The 19,616-nt window shown below is 43.1% G+C and overlaps 1 protein-coding gene and 1 long non-coding RNA gene across 2 annotated transcripts in view; both read left to right on the top strand.

Moving 5' to 3' along the window:
- The window catches only part of map3k10 (mitogen-activated protein kinase kinase kinase 10), a 30,619-nt gene extending 16,469 nt beyond the window's left edge, over positions 1-14,150 (top strand). The window contains exons 2-11 of the mRNA XM_052079173.1: positions 4,603-4,783; positions 4,854-5,002; positions 6,636-6,811; positions 6,977-7,223; positions 8,087-8,209; positions 8,843-8,981; positions 9,426-9,538; positions 9,603-9,910; positions 10,793-11,321; positions 12,049-14,150. Of these exons, the coding sequence (XP_051935133.1) occupies positions 4,603-4,783; positions 4,854-5,002; positions 6,636-6,811; positions 6,977-7,223; positions 8,087-8,209; positions 8,843-8,981; positions 9,426-9,538; positions 9,603-9,910; positions 10,793-11,321; positions 12,049-12,449 (2,366 nt within the window). The 3' untranslated portion in view covers positions 12,450-14,150. The remainder of the gene's footprint in view (positions 1-4,602; positions 4,784-4,853; positions 5,003-6,635; positions 6,812-6,976; positions 7,224-8,086; positions 8,210-8,842; positions 8,982-9,425; positions 9,539-9,602; positions 9,911-10,792; positions 11,322-12,048) is intronic.
- Positions 1-19,616, top strand: part of LOC127609428 (uncharacterized) — a 353,255-nt gene that overhangs the window by 323,111 nt on the left and 10,528 nt on the right. The gene's annotated exons all lie outside the window — the stretch shown is intronic.

Genomic DNA, 19,616 nt, shown 5'->3' with positions numbered 1-19,616 from the left:
TGCCGAGGCCTGGGTTTGTGGGGAAATTTGTTACTTCATGGATAGGTTTTGTCATATTTTATTTCCATGGATCTGGATGCTGTATTTCGTCCGCGTTTGGCAAAACTATCGTGATCCCAAACAGCAGATGTAGACAATCCCACATCATCGGTTTACACTGACTGTTCATTGCAAATCTAACACGGCTGTTTTTAGAGCTGTGATAGGATAGGCGTGTTGGGTGCTTGGAGCGGAGCAAGCTTGGGTGAGCAGATGATTTTTGGTTGATCGGGCAACTAGTGGGCAGCAGAGGTGCAGGGGTCGATTCCAGCTCCGGTCTCCCTTGCATGTTCTCCCCGGGCCAGCGTGGGTTTTCTCTGGGTACTCCGGTTTCCTCCCACCTTCCAAAAACATGAATTGAAGGCTGATTGAACACTTAAAATTGTCCCTTGTTGTGAGTGTGGGCGTGGATGGTTGTTCGTCTCTGTGTGCCCTGCGATTGGCTGGCAACTGGTTCAGGGTGTCCCCCTCCTACTGTCAGATGACAACTGGGAATTTGAATGCCCGAAGACAGCTGGGATAGGCTCCAGCTCCCCCCGCGACCTTTGTGAGGATAAAGCGGGTCGGAAAACGGATGAATGGACTGACAACTAGTTTGATGTGTTTTGGGGCATATTTTATTGCCAGCATTGATAGTTTCTTGGCCCAATTGAAGACACACTACAATACAATACAGTATTTTGTTTTGAGTGTTAAAAAAAATGCTATTCATGGTTCTTGCAAACAGGCGAGTTTTTCCTTGAACAACAGTGGTTAGGCTCTACCCAAAAACTCACCAATTGTTGAATTTGTGAATACTGAACAATGAATTCACTGTATTTTTGACTCCCGTGTAACTAATCGAGGTAACCAAAATATTATGGTTAATTCCTCATTTTGATGCATCCACATACATGCATTTTCTCACGTGCTTTTCCTCAAGTCTTAACTGACTTTGGGTTACTACCTTTGAATTGGCAGAATATTTGATTTTATTGTACAGTACTGTATTGTGCCTGTGATATTAATGTTGTGGCTGGTATTCGTTTCCGTTTCTATAAAAATATGTTGCGATTCTTCCCACGTCCTCACGGGTGTTATTTGTTTATCATTACCATGCATAAAGCTAAAGAGTAACACCCGGTGCTTGTGAACTCTGTGTTAAAGATATTTTTTCCACCCGTTAAACTACAACAATGACGACTCGCAGTCAAGACAAGCACATTGATTCATAGGCTTTTTCCTCCATCACCTTGCTAGTGAGAACTGCAGGCTCGCTTCATCTTCTTCACGATGCTTATGAGTGGCAGCACTTACCAAACAGAGCGTGCAGGGCAGGTAGACACACCCTTGTCAACATGCAAACTGGTTGCTCGCATGCGAGAAGTCGTCAAGCCCTAAGGAGGAGATCAGCTGTCTCTCGCATTAAATAAAAAGGATAGCCGGAGGACTAATTGGTATTAATAGAGGAGACGTTCGCAAATGCTGACGCGGAGGACATAATCATCTGTTTTTTTCTGGTTTGTGTAGCCCATATTTGATCCAAACACTCCAACAGCACAAGTTGAAAGTTGAAAAAAAAAAGACCTGATCTACTACCTAAATACATCATCTATCCATTTTCGAGCCCAGCTGAATCAGGGTGAGAGGCAATGTACACCCGAGTAGCGTTGAAATGGGTCCTCCAGGAATTTGGGTACCTCGGTTAAAAATGCTTGAGGCATTTTTTTTTCTGTCTCCAGTACCTGCTTATTTATGTGTACAATGTCAGAAAGAAGAAGCTAAGCTAACTGCAGCAAGAAATACATTGGAAAGCAATCATCTCTGTTGCCTATTTTCTGACATGTTGCAGACCAAATCAGTAACAAAATCATAATTAGTTTGTGCATGCATTTTTCTGCAGTGTTAATTTCAAAGAATCCCCTGAAATAATCCATCAATTTTCCGCTTATCCTCACAAGGGTCGCGGGGGGTGCGGGAGCCTATCCCAGCTGTCTTCGGACTGCAGGCTTGGGGACACTCTGAACCGGTTGCCAGCCAATCGCAGGGCACACGCAGACGAACAAACAACCATGCTCACACTCACACCGAGGGACAATTTAGAGTGTTCAATCAGCCTGCCACACGTTTTTCTTTTTTTTTGGGGGGGGGAGGGGGTGGGAGGAAACCAGAGTACCCGGAGAAAACCCAAGCAGGCACGGGGAGAACATGCAAACACCATACAGGGAGGCCGGAGCTGGAATTGAACCCGGTACCTGTGCACTGTGAGGTTGATGCGCGAACCACTCGCCCACCGGGCCCCTGTTTTGAATAAAGGGTTTAATTTTGTTTTTTATCCAATTCATCTAATAATTGACACAATGATTGATCAATTATTAAAACAATCATTTGTTGAAGCCCTTATAATCGGTACATGTATTTCAAATTCCGAGCGGAAAAAAACAAAAACTTCACAAAAGTTAACTTTTTCCTTGTCTATATTTTAAAAAGAGTCTTGTTAAATAAGACATTGCAAGTCACTAAAATGTAAACAGGATTTATTACCCTTACTCCTGAGAGCAGACATACCCAATAGGTTGATCGCGGTCGACTGGTCGATCACAAAGATTGTGTAGGTAGATTGCATGTGCATAGGGGGGTAAAAAAAAGCCAGGCAAAAAAAGTGTGGCCACCCCTTCCTTAGAGGTTATACGTAAGAAGCTGAATACATTTTTTGAGCTAATTTTTAACTTTGACTTGGAATTTTTGATTGTTTGGACTTGAATCGATGAGGTTACCGCTTCATAAACAAAATTAAAGTTGAATAAATGTAAAAATGTTTTCAGTTTTTACTCTTTCAGTCACTGTATACGATACAATTCAAGTGCTACTTTTGACACGGATGTGAACGCAGTTGTTTAGTTGTCTCTAAAAAAAAAAAAAAAGACTTGCCGGTAAATCGGTTACCAAGTAATATATTCATTAGTCAAGCAGCTGATCTTTTCACGAGTCACAATCTGGCAACGGATTGACTGTGAAAAACGAAAACAGGTTTCTCCGATGGCTTGTGGACAGAGAGGCACACCTTTTATCACGTGAAAGCTTTGCTGTGTGTGTCGAGGAGAGCGTGTGTATGTAAACAAACATTCTGCTGTGTGTGTGTGTGTGTGTGTGTGAGAGAGAGAGAGAGGCTGTGCCACCCTTTGCATAAGCCTGCAGATAAGAGTGAGAGCGAGAAGCCAGCCTCCACCTGCCTCCCAGTACTTGTTAAGTGTGTACACTCCAAATATTTCCATAGCCGGCTTGCACACGGAAATTAGGAGGAAGTGGTCCGTGGTGTACAGTATTAGGTGGGGAGGGATGAGGAGAAAAGCTCGTACTACATCATGCAAACACGCAACATGAGACTCCTCATTATTGTGGTTGTAGTTTGCTGTGGGGTCCTGTACTGTGTCAGCAATATTTAGGAAATTACAAAAACAACCCTAGATTTGTTTTTTTTTTTTCATTTCTTAAAGAAATACAATAGTGCCTTGAAATCATTTTTATTTCATCCAGAACAGGCTTCAAGCAGTTTATTGCCACTGCCATTTGATAATTACTGTCAAATTCAGTGAAATTGAGAAACATAATTTCACCCAAAGAAAATCCACTTAGCTTAATGCTAACAAATGATGAAAACCACAATTGATTGGCTAATAAACAGCATCGGTGTCCAAGTGTCCTAATCTTTTAGCATTTTATCATTTTCATTCAGCTTAATGGGGAAGCTGATTTGAGATGCACATATTTTGTTTTACAAATGCTATATATTTTTTAAGCTTTTCAAACTTAAAACAAATTTTCTTTTCTTTCTTCAGTACCAGATTTTATTAATTTGTATTTAATGTATTTATTCATGTGTGTATTTTTAATATATAATAACTTGTAAACATGTCAATCAAAAGTAAAAAAAACATTTATTTTGATTTTTATGCTTTAAAAAACATTTTGTTATAGAAATTGTGACTTTAGTATATTTTCTCTTTTCTCTCCATATATTTAGATTTTTCATAAATGTATTTTAATGCATTTTCCAAAATATTTATACTACTGTATATTCAAAACATATTCATTTAGTTTTAATATGTTTACATTTATAACTCCACAAATTAAAAAAAAAATCTGAGATACAAGTTAACTTTTCAAGATGATTTTTTTGGGCTGAGTGTGACTGCTGTTATTTTCTCTTTTTCGCCTATCAGATTTTCATAATAATAACAATAAGATATTATTATACATATTATATATTTAGTAAGTGTTAGGTTTAGAAACATGTGGATTTTTTTCTGAAACACCATAGCTTTAAATTACAACGTACGGTGAAGTCCGTATTGCACAAGATTTTGTAGATCAAACTTAAAAACTAATTTTTAAAATCTCAAAAACCTGATGTGCTTGGAAGAAAAAGTAAGGGCAATTTTGAAATTAGCGTCAAAAATGTTAAAGCACACATAAAGCCATAAAGCAACGATGTGGACCAATGCTATTATCAATGGAAAAGCAGAATTTAGTTATTTGTGTCATATATTAAGTGTCCTGTGCATTCCTCCTTCTCACCTTCAGTTCTCATTCTGGAGCCGGTGGAGCGTGATGACTTGAGTGGGAAGACCCTGAAGATCACTGACTTCGGCCTGGCGCGAGAATGGCACCAGACCACCAAGATGAGCGCGGCGGGCACGTACGCCTGGATGGCACCTGAGGTCATCAAGCTGTCCCTCTTCTCCAAAAGCAGCGACGTGTGGAGGTGGGTGCTGCACTCTCTCACTTCTCTTTGTGCGTCACATTTAAACTTTATACTGTTTCTGTTGTCACAGTTTTGGTGTGCTGCTGTGGGAGCTGCTCACCGGCGAGGTTCCCTACAGAGAAATAGATGCCCTGGCCGTGGCTTACGGCGTGGCCATGAACAAGCTAACACTTCCCGTCCCGTCGACATGTCCTGAACCTTTTGCTCAGCTCCTAATAGGTAAGCTGGGCTACATCACCACTGCATAAATAGCAGTATTGCTGATTTGTTGGATGAACTATGTAGCAAATATACAAAAATATTGGGTGGGTGGATGGATGGATGGATGGATGGATAATGATAGGTAGATGATCGATAGATGCACAGATGAATGGAGACTGGATAATGGATGGATGGATCGATACATATGGATAGTTGATATGGACGATACAGATGGATATGGATGATGGATAGATAAACTTTAGATGATGGATGGATGGTAGTTAGAGGGTAGATCAACAGATGCAAAGTTAGATGGATACTTGGATAGATAATGGAGAGATGATGGGACAATAATGGATGGAAGATGGATTGATATGGATGATACACATGGATTATAGATATGGATGAATGGCTAGAAATGGATGGATACATATAATATGGATGGATGGACAGAGTAGTAGTGTGATTAAATGATGAGGGATATATAGCTGGATGATGGATGGGTGGTTAGAAATGGATGATGTGTGTCTCTCTCTCTCTGTATATATATATATATATATATAAAGTATATAAGTATTCAATATTTGTATTCAATATAGTGGTGTCATTCACTTGTTACGGCCAATTCAATATTCGAAAGTCAATATTGCTGCTCTAGAGCCAAACGCAAGTCCAGTGTATACACTCGTCTTGACAAAATAATGACTGTGAAATTGTATAATTGCTGGTTTCCCCCCCCCAACAGACTGTATTGATCATCTCACCATTGCTGTATGGTGACACAATTGTGGTACTTGGTGATTCCTAACTCACCCTGGGTCAAAACAAAGCCCCTTCACAACCTAACGGATGCCTTCCAAGCCACATTTCACACTCCATGTCTCATAAAAAGAGTCTTTCACTCAGAATGACAATTTACCAAATCTTTTTTCCTCCTCATCTTCGTCCTCTCATCTGGGTTCATCATTTAATGATGCTTTTGTCAGGTCCTTGTTTCTCCAGTCTCTCTTTCTTGTACTCATGTCTGTGTGGATCAACCGATAAATGAAGACGTCTACTCCATAAAGGAGTTCAGTGGGTCAGCATGACTTCAGTGAGGCGTTGGACAGATATCAGCAGATATGGGAAGGTGTGATGACAGTCGTGTCGTGCGCGGTTCTGTCGGCTGAACTTGGCTCAGCACGGCCACCATATGTCCACTCTCTCTCACTTCCCCTCATTCCTGGAAAATACACGACATCACACCATCAGTATCTGTTTTTTTTGCTTCCTCAGATACTCGCCAGTAAGATTGAACAATTGTGAACACTAATCCATTATACTCAATATTGTGATTCATTATTTTGTATGTATCAATCTGGCAGAATTCATTGCTCTGTTTATCACAGCAAGTCGTCCAGGTCCCAAAGGAGCAAAGCAGCCCCACAGATCTTCACTTTGCCTGACAGCTATTTGCGTGTCCCCCCCCCCCCCCCCCTAACTTATCTGGTGGTGATCAGGCTTGGGTGTGGCCAGTTGTCCAAGAACTGTTTTTAATCACTTTGTTTCTGGGATATTACAGTTGAATCGATGATGAGGACAACCAAGACCAAAACCAGTTTAACACTTCTGACATGAGCTAATACAGCTGTCCGTTTGTGTTGTTCCCCAGAGTGTTGGAGCCCGATCCCCCACAGCAGGCCCTCCTTTACCAGCATTTACCGGCGGCTGCTGGCTATCGAGCAGTCGGCCATGTTCCAGATGCCCCTGGAGTCCTTCCACTCCTTGCAGGAAGACTGGAGGCTGGAGATCCAGCAGATGTTTGACGAGCTGCGGGCTAAAGAGAAGGTGCAAAGCCCCCAAATCTCACCTTGGCAGTACAGTACATGCCTGAGAGAGGGGTGTTTCTAAAATTATGAATCACCTCAGCAACAATCAGCAGGCGGATGTGTCGAAAGAGGCGTTAATGAAAGTGACACACAAAAAAAATGTCTCTCATGTCTTTCTCCCCAGGAGTTGAGGTCCTGGGAGGAGGCGCTCGCTCGAGCGGCTGAGGAGCAGCGAGAGCAGGAGGAGCAGCTGAGGAGGAGAGAGCAGGAGTTGGCCGAGCGCGAGATCGACATCGTGGAGCGTGAGCTTAACATCATCATCCACCAGATGTACCAGGAGAAGCCCAGAGTGAAGAAGAGGAAGGGACACTTCAAGAAGAGCAGACTGCTCAAGCTGTGCAGGGACGGCAACAGCATCAGCCTGCCCTCTGGTGGGTGCCACCATTTATTATACCCCGGCAGACAGCAATGTTTTGTGTGCTATGGGAATGATGTAAAGCTGCATCATTTAAAATCTATTTTTTAATCAACCTCAATTACATGAAGAAAATCTCTCATGTTTTCTCATTTAATGGCAATAGTTACTTAATTACATTCAAATTTTTCTTATATTTTATCATTCATTCATTCATCTTCCGTACCGCTTGATCCTCACTAGGGTCGCGGGGGGTGCTGGAGCCCATCCCAGCCGTCTCCGGGCAGTAGGCGGGGGACACCCTGAATCGGTTGCCAGCCAATCGCAGGGCACACAGAAACAAACAACCATTCGCACTCACACTCACCCCTAGGGACAATTTAGAGTGTTCAATCAGCCTGCCACGCATGTTTTTGGAATGTGGGAGAAAACCGGAGCACCCGGAGAAAACCCACGCAGGCCCGGGGAGAACATGCAAACTCCACACAGGGAGGCCGGAGCTGGAATCGAACCCGGTACCTCTACACTGTGAAGCCGACGTGCTAACCACTGGACTACCGGGCCGCCCTCTTATATTTTATTTTAACCTTAATTGTTGTGATTTATTTTATTACACCGGTGCTAAGATATTAAACTGCATCTTTTCTAAAATTAATTGAAATTAGATTAAATGACATAAACATGCACAGCTAAATTCAATTACTTCATAGACACATAAATGTCATTGTACCGAATTACAGCTTTCATCTCCCACTGTTTGAGTGTGAATGGCGTGGTTTACTCGATGTCCGCTGGTATCGGCTCGAGCTCCCTGAGACTTGAATGAGGAGGAACGCTACAGAAAATGGCTGGATATATGAATTTCATTTTTGTTCAAAGGCTTCGAGCACAAGATCACGGTACAGGCGTCCCCCAGCGTGGACAAGAGGAAGACACAAGGCAGTGAAAGCACCACGCCGCCCGCCAGCCCAGGCGTCATTCCTCGCCTTCGAGCCATACGATGTGAGAAACAAAACTACACTGTATACACTTCTTGCATGTCATAGAGCAGTGATTCTCAAACTATCTACAACCACACTTAAAAAAAATACTCCCCAACTAATTATAGTATATATACTGTGGTGAGATAAAATAATGCAAAAAAACCCAAAAACAAAACAAACAAAAAATAAAAAATAAAACCCAACAACAAGTTTTGTTTCTATACTCAAAAAAACAGTTGGGTCAAATATAACTCAATTTTTCTCAAAAATTGACCTTCAAAGGTCAAAGGTCAACTGTCTGGGCTGTTCTGTGTAAAACCACTTAAAAATGTGGACAAAACATCTCAGAAAGTTAGGTAACGTGAAAAATTGACACACTTTTTTTTTTAACCCAAATAGTTTTTGGGTTTTTTTTTAAACATTGTGTAAACAGTATATGTAGAATTTTTGTAAGCCACTGTAATGTCATGCACAGTTTACCTACAACTATATTGCACTTAACAGTTAAGTAAAACCTGAAGTGTGTTTGGACTGTAAAACATTTTGGGTAAAGAATGAATGAATGAATGAATGAAAAAGAATCAAATTTGGGTAAAAGGGCACTGACCTACAACTCGGGTCAATTTGATTCAACTTTGTGTGATGGAGACAGTGACCCCAAGTGACAGCAGCAAGACATGGGGCCGCAGTGCAGTGTGCAAGAAGGAAGACATGTCGGCCGGCAAAAAGAAAGGACGCACGTGGGGACCCAGCTCGACCCAACAGAGGGAACGGGTCGGGGGAGAGGAGAAGTAGGTGGACTCAAGTATTTGGATGCACTGGATGTGAGAATAAAAGAAACCTTCAATTTGTTTTTCGCGGTGGACCGGTGGTCTAGTGGTTAGCTCATCGACCTCACAGTGTAGAGGTTGTGGGTTTGATCCCGGCTCCGGCCTTCCTGTGTGGATTTTGTAGGCCTGCGTGGTTTTTTCTCCGGGTACTCCGGTTTCCTCCCACATTCCAATAACATCCATGACAGGCTGATTGAATTATGTATATGATATTTGAACAATATTTTTGCTGTATTTCCAATTTATGCACAGTATTTTTTTAATCAGTTTTTTTGCCCATCTGTGATCAACATCATTTCCAAAATACTGAAAAAGTGTAAAAGTCTCTCACTGTTTGTATATTGCAATCAAATTTAAATGAATGTACCGGTACTTGTTTTTCAATTTTTTTTTCATTCTCTTCAGACTGAAATCACTAAGTGAGGGCTGCAAAGTGTGGTCATCCAGTGCTCCCAACTTGGGAAAATCCCCCAAACACGCACCAATGACAGTGGGCTTCTCCAGCCTCAGTGAGATGGGTAAGTCGCTTATTTGATTTTAAACCAAGGTGCCCTCTCTCACATCCTCCATTTTGTCACTCAGAGGAGTGCTGCGAGTTGGAAGAATCGCCGGGCTCCCTGCAGCCCTCCGAGACTAGCAGCAACGGTGCGGCCGATGACTCGGGGTCCCTGTGGAGCGCCCCGGGTTCCGGCACAGCCACTGCCAATGTGGGCTCGTCCAGCGCCAGCTCCACTCAGGGTTGCGTGGGAACGGCGGCCACGCTGAGCCACCATGACTCACTAAGACGCTGCGGCCAGAGGAAGAAGAGTGACATGCTGCTGTTGGGTTGTGCTTCGTTGCTGGCCTCGGTGGGTCTGGGCCAAGACCTGTTGCAGCTGGGCAGACTGCAGGTAAGGAATATACACGCATACATCGAGTCGATGTGAAAAGTCTTCACACCGGTGTTGATTTTTTTTTTTTTTTTACAAAAAAATTTGAGTCGCTGATGCTGTAGTGGTGCACTCGCCTGACTTGTGTGCGGGCAGCGTGGGATCGGTTCCCACTCAGTGATGGTGTGGATGTGGGTTTGAATGGTCGTTTGCCTCTATGTGTGCGCTGTGACTGGCTGGCAACCACTTCAGGGTGTAGTCTGCCTTCCGTCTGTTGCTTATTTAAAAATATGTTGTTTAAAAACGAAAGTTATAGATTAACAGCAAATGTATCAAACTTAAATGTTAAATACAACTGAACTGTACTTGGGCTGTGATTTGCATACGACATGTGGTCATGAAGGAGATAAAAATAGTAATAATGATGATAGGAATATTAATAACAGTCAATTACAGAAAACACATTTCTGTCCAGTGGTTAGCGCGTCGACCACACAGTGCAGAGATTCAATTCCAGCTCCGTCCTCCCTGTGTGGAGTTTGCATGTTCTGCCCGGATCTGCGTGAGTTTTCTCCGGGTATTCCGCTTTCCTCCCACATTCCAAAAACATGCATGGCAGGCTGATTGAACACTCGAAATTGTGTGTGAGTGCGGATGGTTGTTAATCTTTGTGTTCCCTGTGATTGGCTGACAACCGGTTCAGGGTGTCCCCCACCTACTGCCCGAAGACAGCTGGAACAGGCTCCAGCACCCGGAGCGACCCGTGTGAGGATAAGCGGATCGGAAAATGGATGGATGGAAATTTCTGTAATTTCTGATTGCATTGTATGCGGTTGTACAGGCGCAGTATGGGGGATGACTGTTTTGAAAGTGATGTTGCCATGTCGTGGTTGTCCTCGTCAGGCACTTCAGGACGAGCAGGATACAAGAGAGGAGCAGAGGAAGAAGAAGGAAAGTCTTTTCCAGCGCACGGGACGTTTCCGTCGCAGCACATCGCCCCCCAGCAGAAACCTCTCTTTGTCACTCTCCCGCCATCCCGATTCCTCGCTGCCTTCCCTGGACCCTTCCCCGTCCATCACGTTGCTCTCCTTGTCCTCGCTGTCTGACTGTAATTCCACCAAGTCACTCCTCCCCTCTGACCCGGATGACTACCCCTTGATGCCAGGCAAAATGCAGGCCCCGCTCCCGGCAGGCTCCTCCCTCAACCCGCTGCTGGACTTGCGGACAGAGAGTTTCAAGAAGGAGCCCAACCAGTCTCTCACACCCACCCATGTGTCCGCCACCATGGCGGTCAACAGGGGGCACAGACGCACCCCATCCGACGGCGCCATACGACCCCGGGCGCAGACTCTTGTCCACCGCAGGACGCCGTCTGATGGAAGCGTGCCCATGCCTCCTCCGACAGGGGGACCTGTCATCAAAGCAAACAAAGGTGAGGTGCAAAGTTTAAGATTTTTTTTTTCACAGAATAAATCCTGTGAGACATCTTGCTTTGTCTTACGGCAATGTGAGAATGGGATCTTCAAGAAAGAGACAGGAACAAGGTCTGCTTTCTTATTCGAAAACAAAAGATTACATGAGGTTATGATTGACATGGAATACATTTTACAAATGTAAACAAATATGTTTTTTCTAACAAATACCATGTGGCTTCATGACTATGAGGGATGAGCGCGTAACAATACAGGTATGCTATGTCAGGCGAATATTTTAAGGTATCGGGTGTCGTTGACGCCGATGATACCGGCCACGATACCTCAAGAAAAGAAAATTGAATGAGTAAGTCCTCCTCGCCAGTAGCTGGCGCTGCACTGCAGCATTTTGACAATGGTGAATAGTCATCTGCGTCATTGTGTTCAATGACCTTTTATCTAATTTACTAGAGGTATTAGTACTCGGCATCGTGAGTACTAAAAGTGTAAATACAGTACAGGTATTGGTCTGAAAAAAAGTTGTATCGAACAGCCCAAATGATAATAAAAAATATGTTACGATAATGATGGTGTATATAAATGAAAATCCCAGACAGGGACAAGCAATGTAGAGAATGAAAGCCTTAAATATCCAATAGGGCATTGAATGGTAATGTTATTCGAAAAAAATGAAGTTGACCTGCTGTGCATAACTTGCAGTGCCTGCTTTGATTTGTGACGGTGCAGGTGTGCTGGATACCCTGGACATCCCTCGCTTGCCAGACCCCTCGGCCCACTTCTCTCTCCCCCAACGCCGAAAGGCCCCCGCGCCCCCCGTTCCCGCTCCGGCCCCCCTCTGCCTCATCAGCCCCCTGGAGCGACCCAAGACACTTGAGTTCGCTGCCCGTCCCCGGCCAGCTCCGGCCCGGGCGCACACCGACCAATGGATGCTGGGCTCTGTATCCGGCACCCTGAACACCTCATCGGGTAGCGGCTGCAATGGCCCGCCGGGACCGAGGGAAGGCGGGAGCGGCGCCGCGCGACCCAACCTGATGGACATGGATGTGGAGGGGCAGAGTTTGGACCACACGGTACCTCTGTGCGGGAAGATGCAGCCCGCCGCCCTCTGCGGGCAACAGTACACATAGCGACGGTCAGCACGCATTTTTTGTACCAAAAATGAGCGATGATCACACTTACTGGAAGCCAACCCTTCTACTAAGGTGTGAAAACAACCCTTCATTCTCCCGACTACTACCAGTTAAACGCCTCAAAAAGCCATTCTGACAACAAGTCAACTCACACTGCATCTGCTTGCATCATTTCCACAGAAAACGCAACACTGAATTGTTCCTTTTCTTCATCCATGTGGCGTCTTTTTCCACATTCGCCTTCTGTGTGTTGTGCACCATCGACCGAAGGACTAGTTGCATCAGAAAGCAAAAGTCCCCCCCCTCCCCCACCCGTCATGTCATGCAAGGGTGTGAAAAGGCCGTTCATGAAATGTTCACCATGACTACTGGAGGGACACAACACTCAACCACATTGAGCCACTGAAACCGAGAGAGGGCATAATCCATTTTGGTCATTTTGCAGCAGAGTGATTTCAAATCTATCTATTTATTGGACCTTTCCAGTGCAATGATTACCAATGATTATCACTCTCGTTTGAATTCATAATTCTGTTTCAATTTATAACATGGAATTTAAAACCCTGACATTTGCGTTCAACTCTGCCTTGAACCCCACATTTTAAACCGTTAGCACATTTTAAAACCCTTAATTAGATTTTTTTTTCCAACATACCTTAACCCTAGTTTAAAACCTTAACCCAAATTTAAAACCATAATTTTGCCTTGATACCTCAGGGCCAGTTTGAAACCCTTGCATGCGTAAAAATTGTGCTTTTCTTGTTTTCCCCCAAACAGATATGGCAAGTTTGCTATTAGGCTAACGATGTGAGGGGAAAAAATGCTCATTATAGTATTACAAGAAAGAAGAAGTCATAATATTAAGAGAAAACAAATGGAGCATTTTACAGGAATCAAGTTGGAATGTTGTGGGGGAGAAAATCCAAAATCTAAATATAATTAGGGAACTGTTTTAATCATGTGCAAAATGTACTAAAAATAGTCCAAGCTAATTTTCCTCTTTATTTTTTCAAAAACCCACCTCTTAAAAGAAATAAATGATCAGATCATCAGCAAGCTCTGCGGAGGCCTGACATTGAACCTGTTCATATGAATCATGCGTGTTGCAACAAGGGAGACTTGGAAAACATGCAGGACAGCGGCCCTCCAGGATCTGAGTTTGACACCTATGCGCTACGGCCACCGCTCTGGTCCTTTTTCTCAAAATAGGTGGTGAAAGTCTCGGGCTGAATCTTTTTTTCTGTGCATCGCTTCACCTGACAGCATGGATTCATCATGACCTTTTGAGATAAATGCAACAAACAACTTCAACCTCACCAAACCGCTCCGAGCACCACAACTCCCATCCCACTCTCTTTGATATCCGCCCCCACCTCAGTCCCGTTTCAGTCCCAGTGGCACTTTCGGAGACTTGTTGGTGGGCCACTTGCAGCTGACAAATCACTTTGGACTTGTTGCACTACTGCGCAAATAAAGGGATTGAGTGTGTTGGAGTGTGTGCGTGCTGTATGGAACAACCTCCTTGTGCTCATGAGTATTTATTAAGATTAAATTGTTCTTATCGGGTATAATTATTGTTCCGGTGCGTTTTTTTCTTCTTCCCGTGTACATAGTTGTTAATACGGGTGTGAAAATGAGAACAAAAATTGTCATGTAATGAACACTTGGTTGCAAGATGAATAAAAAGGAAGAAAGATTCTTCAGTGTCATTCATAAATGTTCTACTTTATAATGCAGACAGCTGCAAGAATATTTCCTGTTCTTTCATAATGTGTAGTACCACAAAGAGATGTCAGGGTGGCGCCAGTGTGTGCTATGAGGTCATGTTTTTCAATGTTATCAGGGGAAAAAGCGCTTCGGGTACTTTGTATACAGTCTAGTGGAGCTGTGCCATTCACCGAAGTTAATATGTTAAACACTCGCCCATTTCAAAAATCTCTATTTGATAGATTTATTGATTTATTTTTAATAACCTTAACCCCTAGTTTAAAACCCAAACTCAAATGTAAAACCCTATTTTTTTTATTAAACTTTTTATTGAATTTTTTTAAACGGTTAGAAAAAAGAAAAACATGGTCACGTATTTAAGTACATAGAACCACAGTTCCGGGCATCGTAATAGTACATACATACATTGACATCCCTGTGAAACCGGTTACAATTACTGTCCTCCCACATATACAATGTTCAAAAGTAATTAAATAAAATAAAATAATAATAAACAAAAATAAACTTGAGTGGAATGAGGCCAATAGGGTAACTCAACTATCTGTTCAAGCGCTTCCTTAGGTTTCCGTAAATTTTATCCAGGTATCCCATAATATCTCAAATTTCTCTTGTTCACCTCGAAGAGTAAATGTCAGTTTCTCCATTTCAAAAATTACCCCAACCACCTTAGTCCAGTCTTTGACTGTTGGGGGATCTTTTGTCAGCCATCTTCTTGCGATTGCTTTTTATCTCGCTAACAGTCAGATGTTGTTGGTGTATTTCTGGGCAAAGTTAATGGTAAAGTCAGGTTCCGGTCCCAAGTACAGGGCTTCAAAGGTCGGAGGGACCACTGTTCCCATAATCCTACCCATAGTCATCCTTGTCTCTTCCCAGTATTTGGAGATGACCGGGCATTCCCAAAACACATGAAAATTAAAACCCAAATTTTGCCTTGATAGCTCAGAGCCAGTTTGAAACTCTTGTCTTAAAACATTAACTTGAAACCATAACACGAGCTTGAAATGAAAGCCCCCAACCCTACCTCAAAACCTTAATTTGAAACCCTGACAAAGACTAGAAACCTTGTCTTGTAACCCCTAAGTTGAATCCCTTACTTAGAACCCCAAGCTCGTATACCAATTTGAATCCAAACTGAAATTGTGTTCCATCATTTCCCACGTGTTGCCACCGCCAATCATACGTCCTTCTAGACTCTGACCAGTTGCCTAGCAACCTGCTCACTTCCATGGTGACCCTAATAAAGGAAACTACAAAGAAAAGGATGGGGGACAAAAAAGAAGGATGATCACGCCTGGAAATGGAAGAGAAGAGAAAAGAAAAAGACCATCACACACACACACCCACAAATGCACACACTCGTATGCACACACGCTCGTATGCACACACAAAGAAGCAGGTGAGCTCAGTTAATAAGGATGTGACACACTCACAAAAGAAGCAGCCCGAAGGGGCCTTGAAAACCAACCCGAAACCAGTCTTAACACTTCCTTTTGGAACCCTAACCAGAGTTCACAACGCTAGCACAGGTTTGAAACCCTACTCTTTGCTTTAAATCTGAACTAGGACCTTAAAACTCTGACCTTAAACCCAAACCTCATCCCGAATCCCTCATCCAAACCGTAAGGCATAGGTGTCAAACTCAGGTCCTGGAGGGCCACTGTCCTGCATGTTTTCCAAGCTGATCAGATCATTGGCAAGCTCTGCGGAAGCCTGACATTGAACCTGTTCATTTGAATCAGGTGTGTTGCAACATTGTCCTCTTTTGCTCCCCAAAAACGACCATGTATCAGAAGGCGTTTTTTTTGCCTCTCAAAAATGACCATGTACATATAGTAAGGCGTTTTTAGCCGAAAAAAAACGACCATGTATAGTAAGGCGTTTTTAGCCCCCCCCCCCCCCAAAAAACGACCATGTATAGTAAGGCGTTTTTAGCCGGAAAAAACAACCATGTATAGTAAGGCGTTTTTAGCCCCCAAAAATGACCATGTATAATAAGGCATTTTTGGCCGAAAAAAAAACGACCATGTATAGTAAGGCGTTTTTAGTCGAAACCCCCCCCCCCCCGACTATATATAGGAAGGCGTTTTTAGCCAGAAAAAAACCCCGACCATGGATAGTAAGGCGTTTTTAGCCGGAAAAAACAACCATGTATAGTAAGGCGTTTTTAGCCCCCAAAAATGACCATGTATAATAAGGCATTTTTGGCCGAAAAAAACGGACCATGTATAGTAAGGCGTTTTTAGTCGAAAAAAACCCCCCGACTATATATAGGAAGGCGCTTTTAGCCAGAAAAAAACCCCGACCATGGATAGTAAGGCATTTTTAGCCAACCCTCCCCCCGACCATGTATAGTAAGGCGTTTTTAGCCGAAAAAAACGACCATGTACAGTAATGCGTTTTTAGCCGAAAGAAAACGACCATGTATAGTAAGGCGTTTTTAGCCCCCCCCCCCCCAAAAAACGACCATGTATAGTAAGGCGTTTTTAGCCGGAAAAAACAACCATGTATAGTAAGGCGTTTTTAGCCCCCAAAAATGACCATGTATAATAAGGCATTTTTGGCCGAAAAAAACCGACCATGTATAGTAAGGCGTTTTTAGTCGAACCCCCCCCCCCCCCCCGACTATGTATAGGAAGGCGTTTTTAGCCAGAAAAAAACCCCGACCATGGATAGTAAGGCATTTTTAGCCAACCCTCCCCCCGACCATGTATAGTAAGGCGTTTTTAGCCGAAAAAAACGACCATGTACAGTAATGCGTTTTTAGCCGAAAGAAAACGACCATGTATAGTAAGGCGTTTTTAGCCCCCCCCCCCCCAAAAAACGACCATGTATAGTAAGGCGTTTTTAGCCGGAAAAAACAACCATGTATAGTAAGGCGTTTTTAGCCCCCAAAAATGACCATGTATAATAAGGCATTTTTGGCCGAAAAAAACCGACCATGTATAGTAAGGCGTTTTTAGTCGAACCCCCCCCCCCCCCCCGACTATGTATAGGAAGGCGTTTTTAGCCAGAAAAAAACCCCGACCATGGATAGTAAGGCATTTTTAGCCAACCCTCCCCCCGACCATGTATAGTAAGGCGTTTTTAGCCGAAAAAAACGACCATGTACAGTAATGCGTTTTTAGCCGAAAGAAAACGACCATGTATAGTAAGGCGTTTTAGCCCCAAAAAAACCCTACCATGTATAGTAAGGCATTTTTAGCTGATAAAAAACAACCATGTATAGTAAGGCGTTCTTAGCCAAAAAAAAGACCATGTATCGTTAGGCGTTTTTAGCCGAAAGAAAACGACCATGTAAGGCGTTTTTAGCCCCCCCCCCCCCCAAAAAAACGACCATGTATATATAGTAAGGCGTTCTTAGCCAAAAAAAAGACCATGTATCGTTAGGCGTTTTTAGCCGAAAGAAAACGACCATGTAAGGCGTTTTTAGCCCCCCCCGCCCCCCCAAAAAACGACCATGTATATATAGTAAGGCGTTTTTAGCCGGAAAAAATGACCATGTATAGTAAGGCGTTTTTAGCCGATAAAAAACAACCACGCACGCACACACACGCACACGCACACGCACGCCCTGATGAGCCTGAAACTGAGGCATGCGACGGACTTTTGCAGCCTGTTAACTATCGTAGCTCACACGTACCGTTTTAAAGTGCTTCCCTGGGCCTTCCTAGATTCCTATTCTTTGCTCGTGCCCTCGGTGAATTGTACATGAAGCAAACTCTGACTGAGAATAATGACGACAAAAGATAGAGCGCAACAGTTCTGATCAGAAGCTGCAATTCCAGACTGCTAACAACTTCCAGTGACGTAATCACGCGCCACCGTAAATTCAAGATTTACCTGCTTTATTTTATTTTTAAATATTTTTTGGGTGAAAATGAGACTGATAAGATGATTAGGGTGCAGTGTACATTAACACAAAAATATATTAACATGTACAAAGACACCCAAATGGTTGTTTGTTTTTTTTCTCCTCGACACTCCTCGGATCTACTTGGGACCTGTCTTAGATCTACCGGTAGATCAGGATCTACCTAATGGGCACCCCTGATGTAGAGTATCGTAAGGCATTTTTGGAAGAAAAAAAAGACCATGTACAGTAAAGTGTTTTTTGATGAATTTATACTGAGGTGTTTTGTCAGAAAAAACGGCCATGTATTGTAAGGCATTTTGTGAATTGTTCCTTGGTGTGTGTGTGAGTGAGCCATCTGCAAATGGCTTCCCGTTGTTTGAACCTTGGACCTCTGTCGTGTGAAGCTGATGCCATTTGACTACCAGGTAGTTTATGAACACTCTAAAATGTAGATTTTTCTCAAAAACCAGCCCATAAATCAGAAGGTTTTTTTTTTTCAATGTTAAGAACCACTGCCCAAACCCAACCCGTACCCTGGTTTAAAACCTTTAATCCTCATTTGAAACCCATCTATAAACCACTATGTTTCTTTTTATTGTTGGTTTTTGCTGCATTTCTCAGCAACAAAACACCAAGAAACACTCCACTGAGCGTGCGCCCAGCGCTGCGTAAACATCTCTATTCGACACAACCGTTTTTTTCTACAAATCAATAGGAAAGCTTTTGTGGCCACAGAGGCGCTTGATCGCCAAGACTTTCAAACAACCGCGTTGACGTCAGCGTTGTTATGTCATGTTTGACTGCCAAGAGAACAGCGGGGGGGAGGTGGGGGCGGGGAGCACACACAACCGTTGTAGTTATTTTTGTGTATTAGGAAATAATACTGAACGACATGTCAAATATGTGATTTTTAAAATAGTTGTATTTGAAATATTCTTCTTCATAAATTAAGAAAATGCAGCAATGATTCCAAAAGACGTTGAATTGTTTATTTTTGGATTTTACAATCATCCAAATGTTATGAAAACAAGAGTCATCAACTCATCAAGAATTTAGTGACGAATATTTTGGAGAAATATTTGTTTCTTTTTGGTTTCTTTCTCGTGTGGTTCTAATTGTAATTTGAGCTCGTTTACCTCGTTCTGTATGAATTTTAGGTCAGTTTACAGGTCAGCAAAGATTCAAATTAGTGGATGTTTAGTCATTTATTTGAACACAACCCCAACATGACTCGTCTTTGTTTGTAACTTTATTCTTGTCATTGGTGCATTCTGCGGGAAGTGGGAAAGGGACAAAGCAAGCCTCGGCTCTCTCCATCCTCCAGAGACTCAAACGCTCCTTCGCACAAACCTGTTTCGACACACGACACTCTCCTGCAAAATTACTAAAATAGAGTTCGGCTCACTTAAGTTCTCAGGGCCGCATATTGAGTCTGGTTTTAAAAAAAGGTTACAGGAGAATGTCCCAGGACACATTAGGGAAGAAAAAAATCAAAACAAACTTCATAGAGGGAGAGAGAGAAAGTCAAGTAGAGGAAGGCGGCCCCGACGACATATAATTCGCTTCTTGTCATGAATGTCGTT

The sequence above is a fragment of the Hippocampus zosterae genome, chromosome 10, assembly GCF_025434085.1.
Source record: "Hippocampus zosterae strain Florida chromosome 10, ASM2543408v3, whole genome shotgun sequence".
NCBI classification, from domain to species: Eukaryota; Metazoa; Chordata; class Actinopteri; order Syngnathiformes; family Syngnathidae; genus Hippocampus; species Hippocampus zosterae.
Note: the sequence above shows the minus strand (reverse complement) of the source record. Positions and strands in the feature narration are given on the sequence as shown.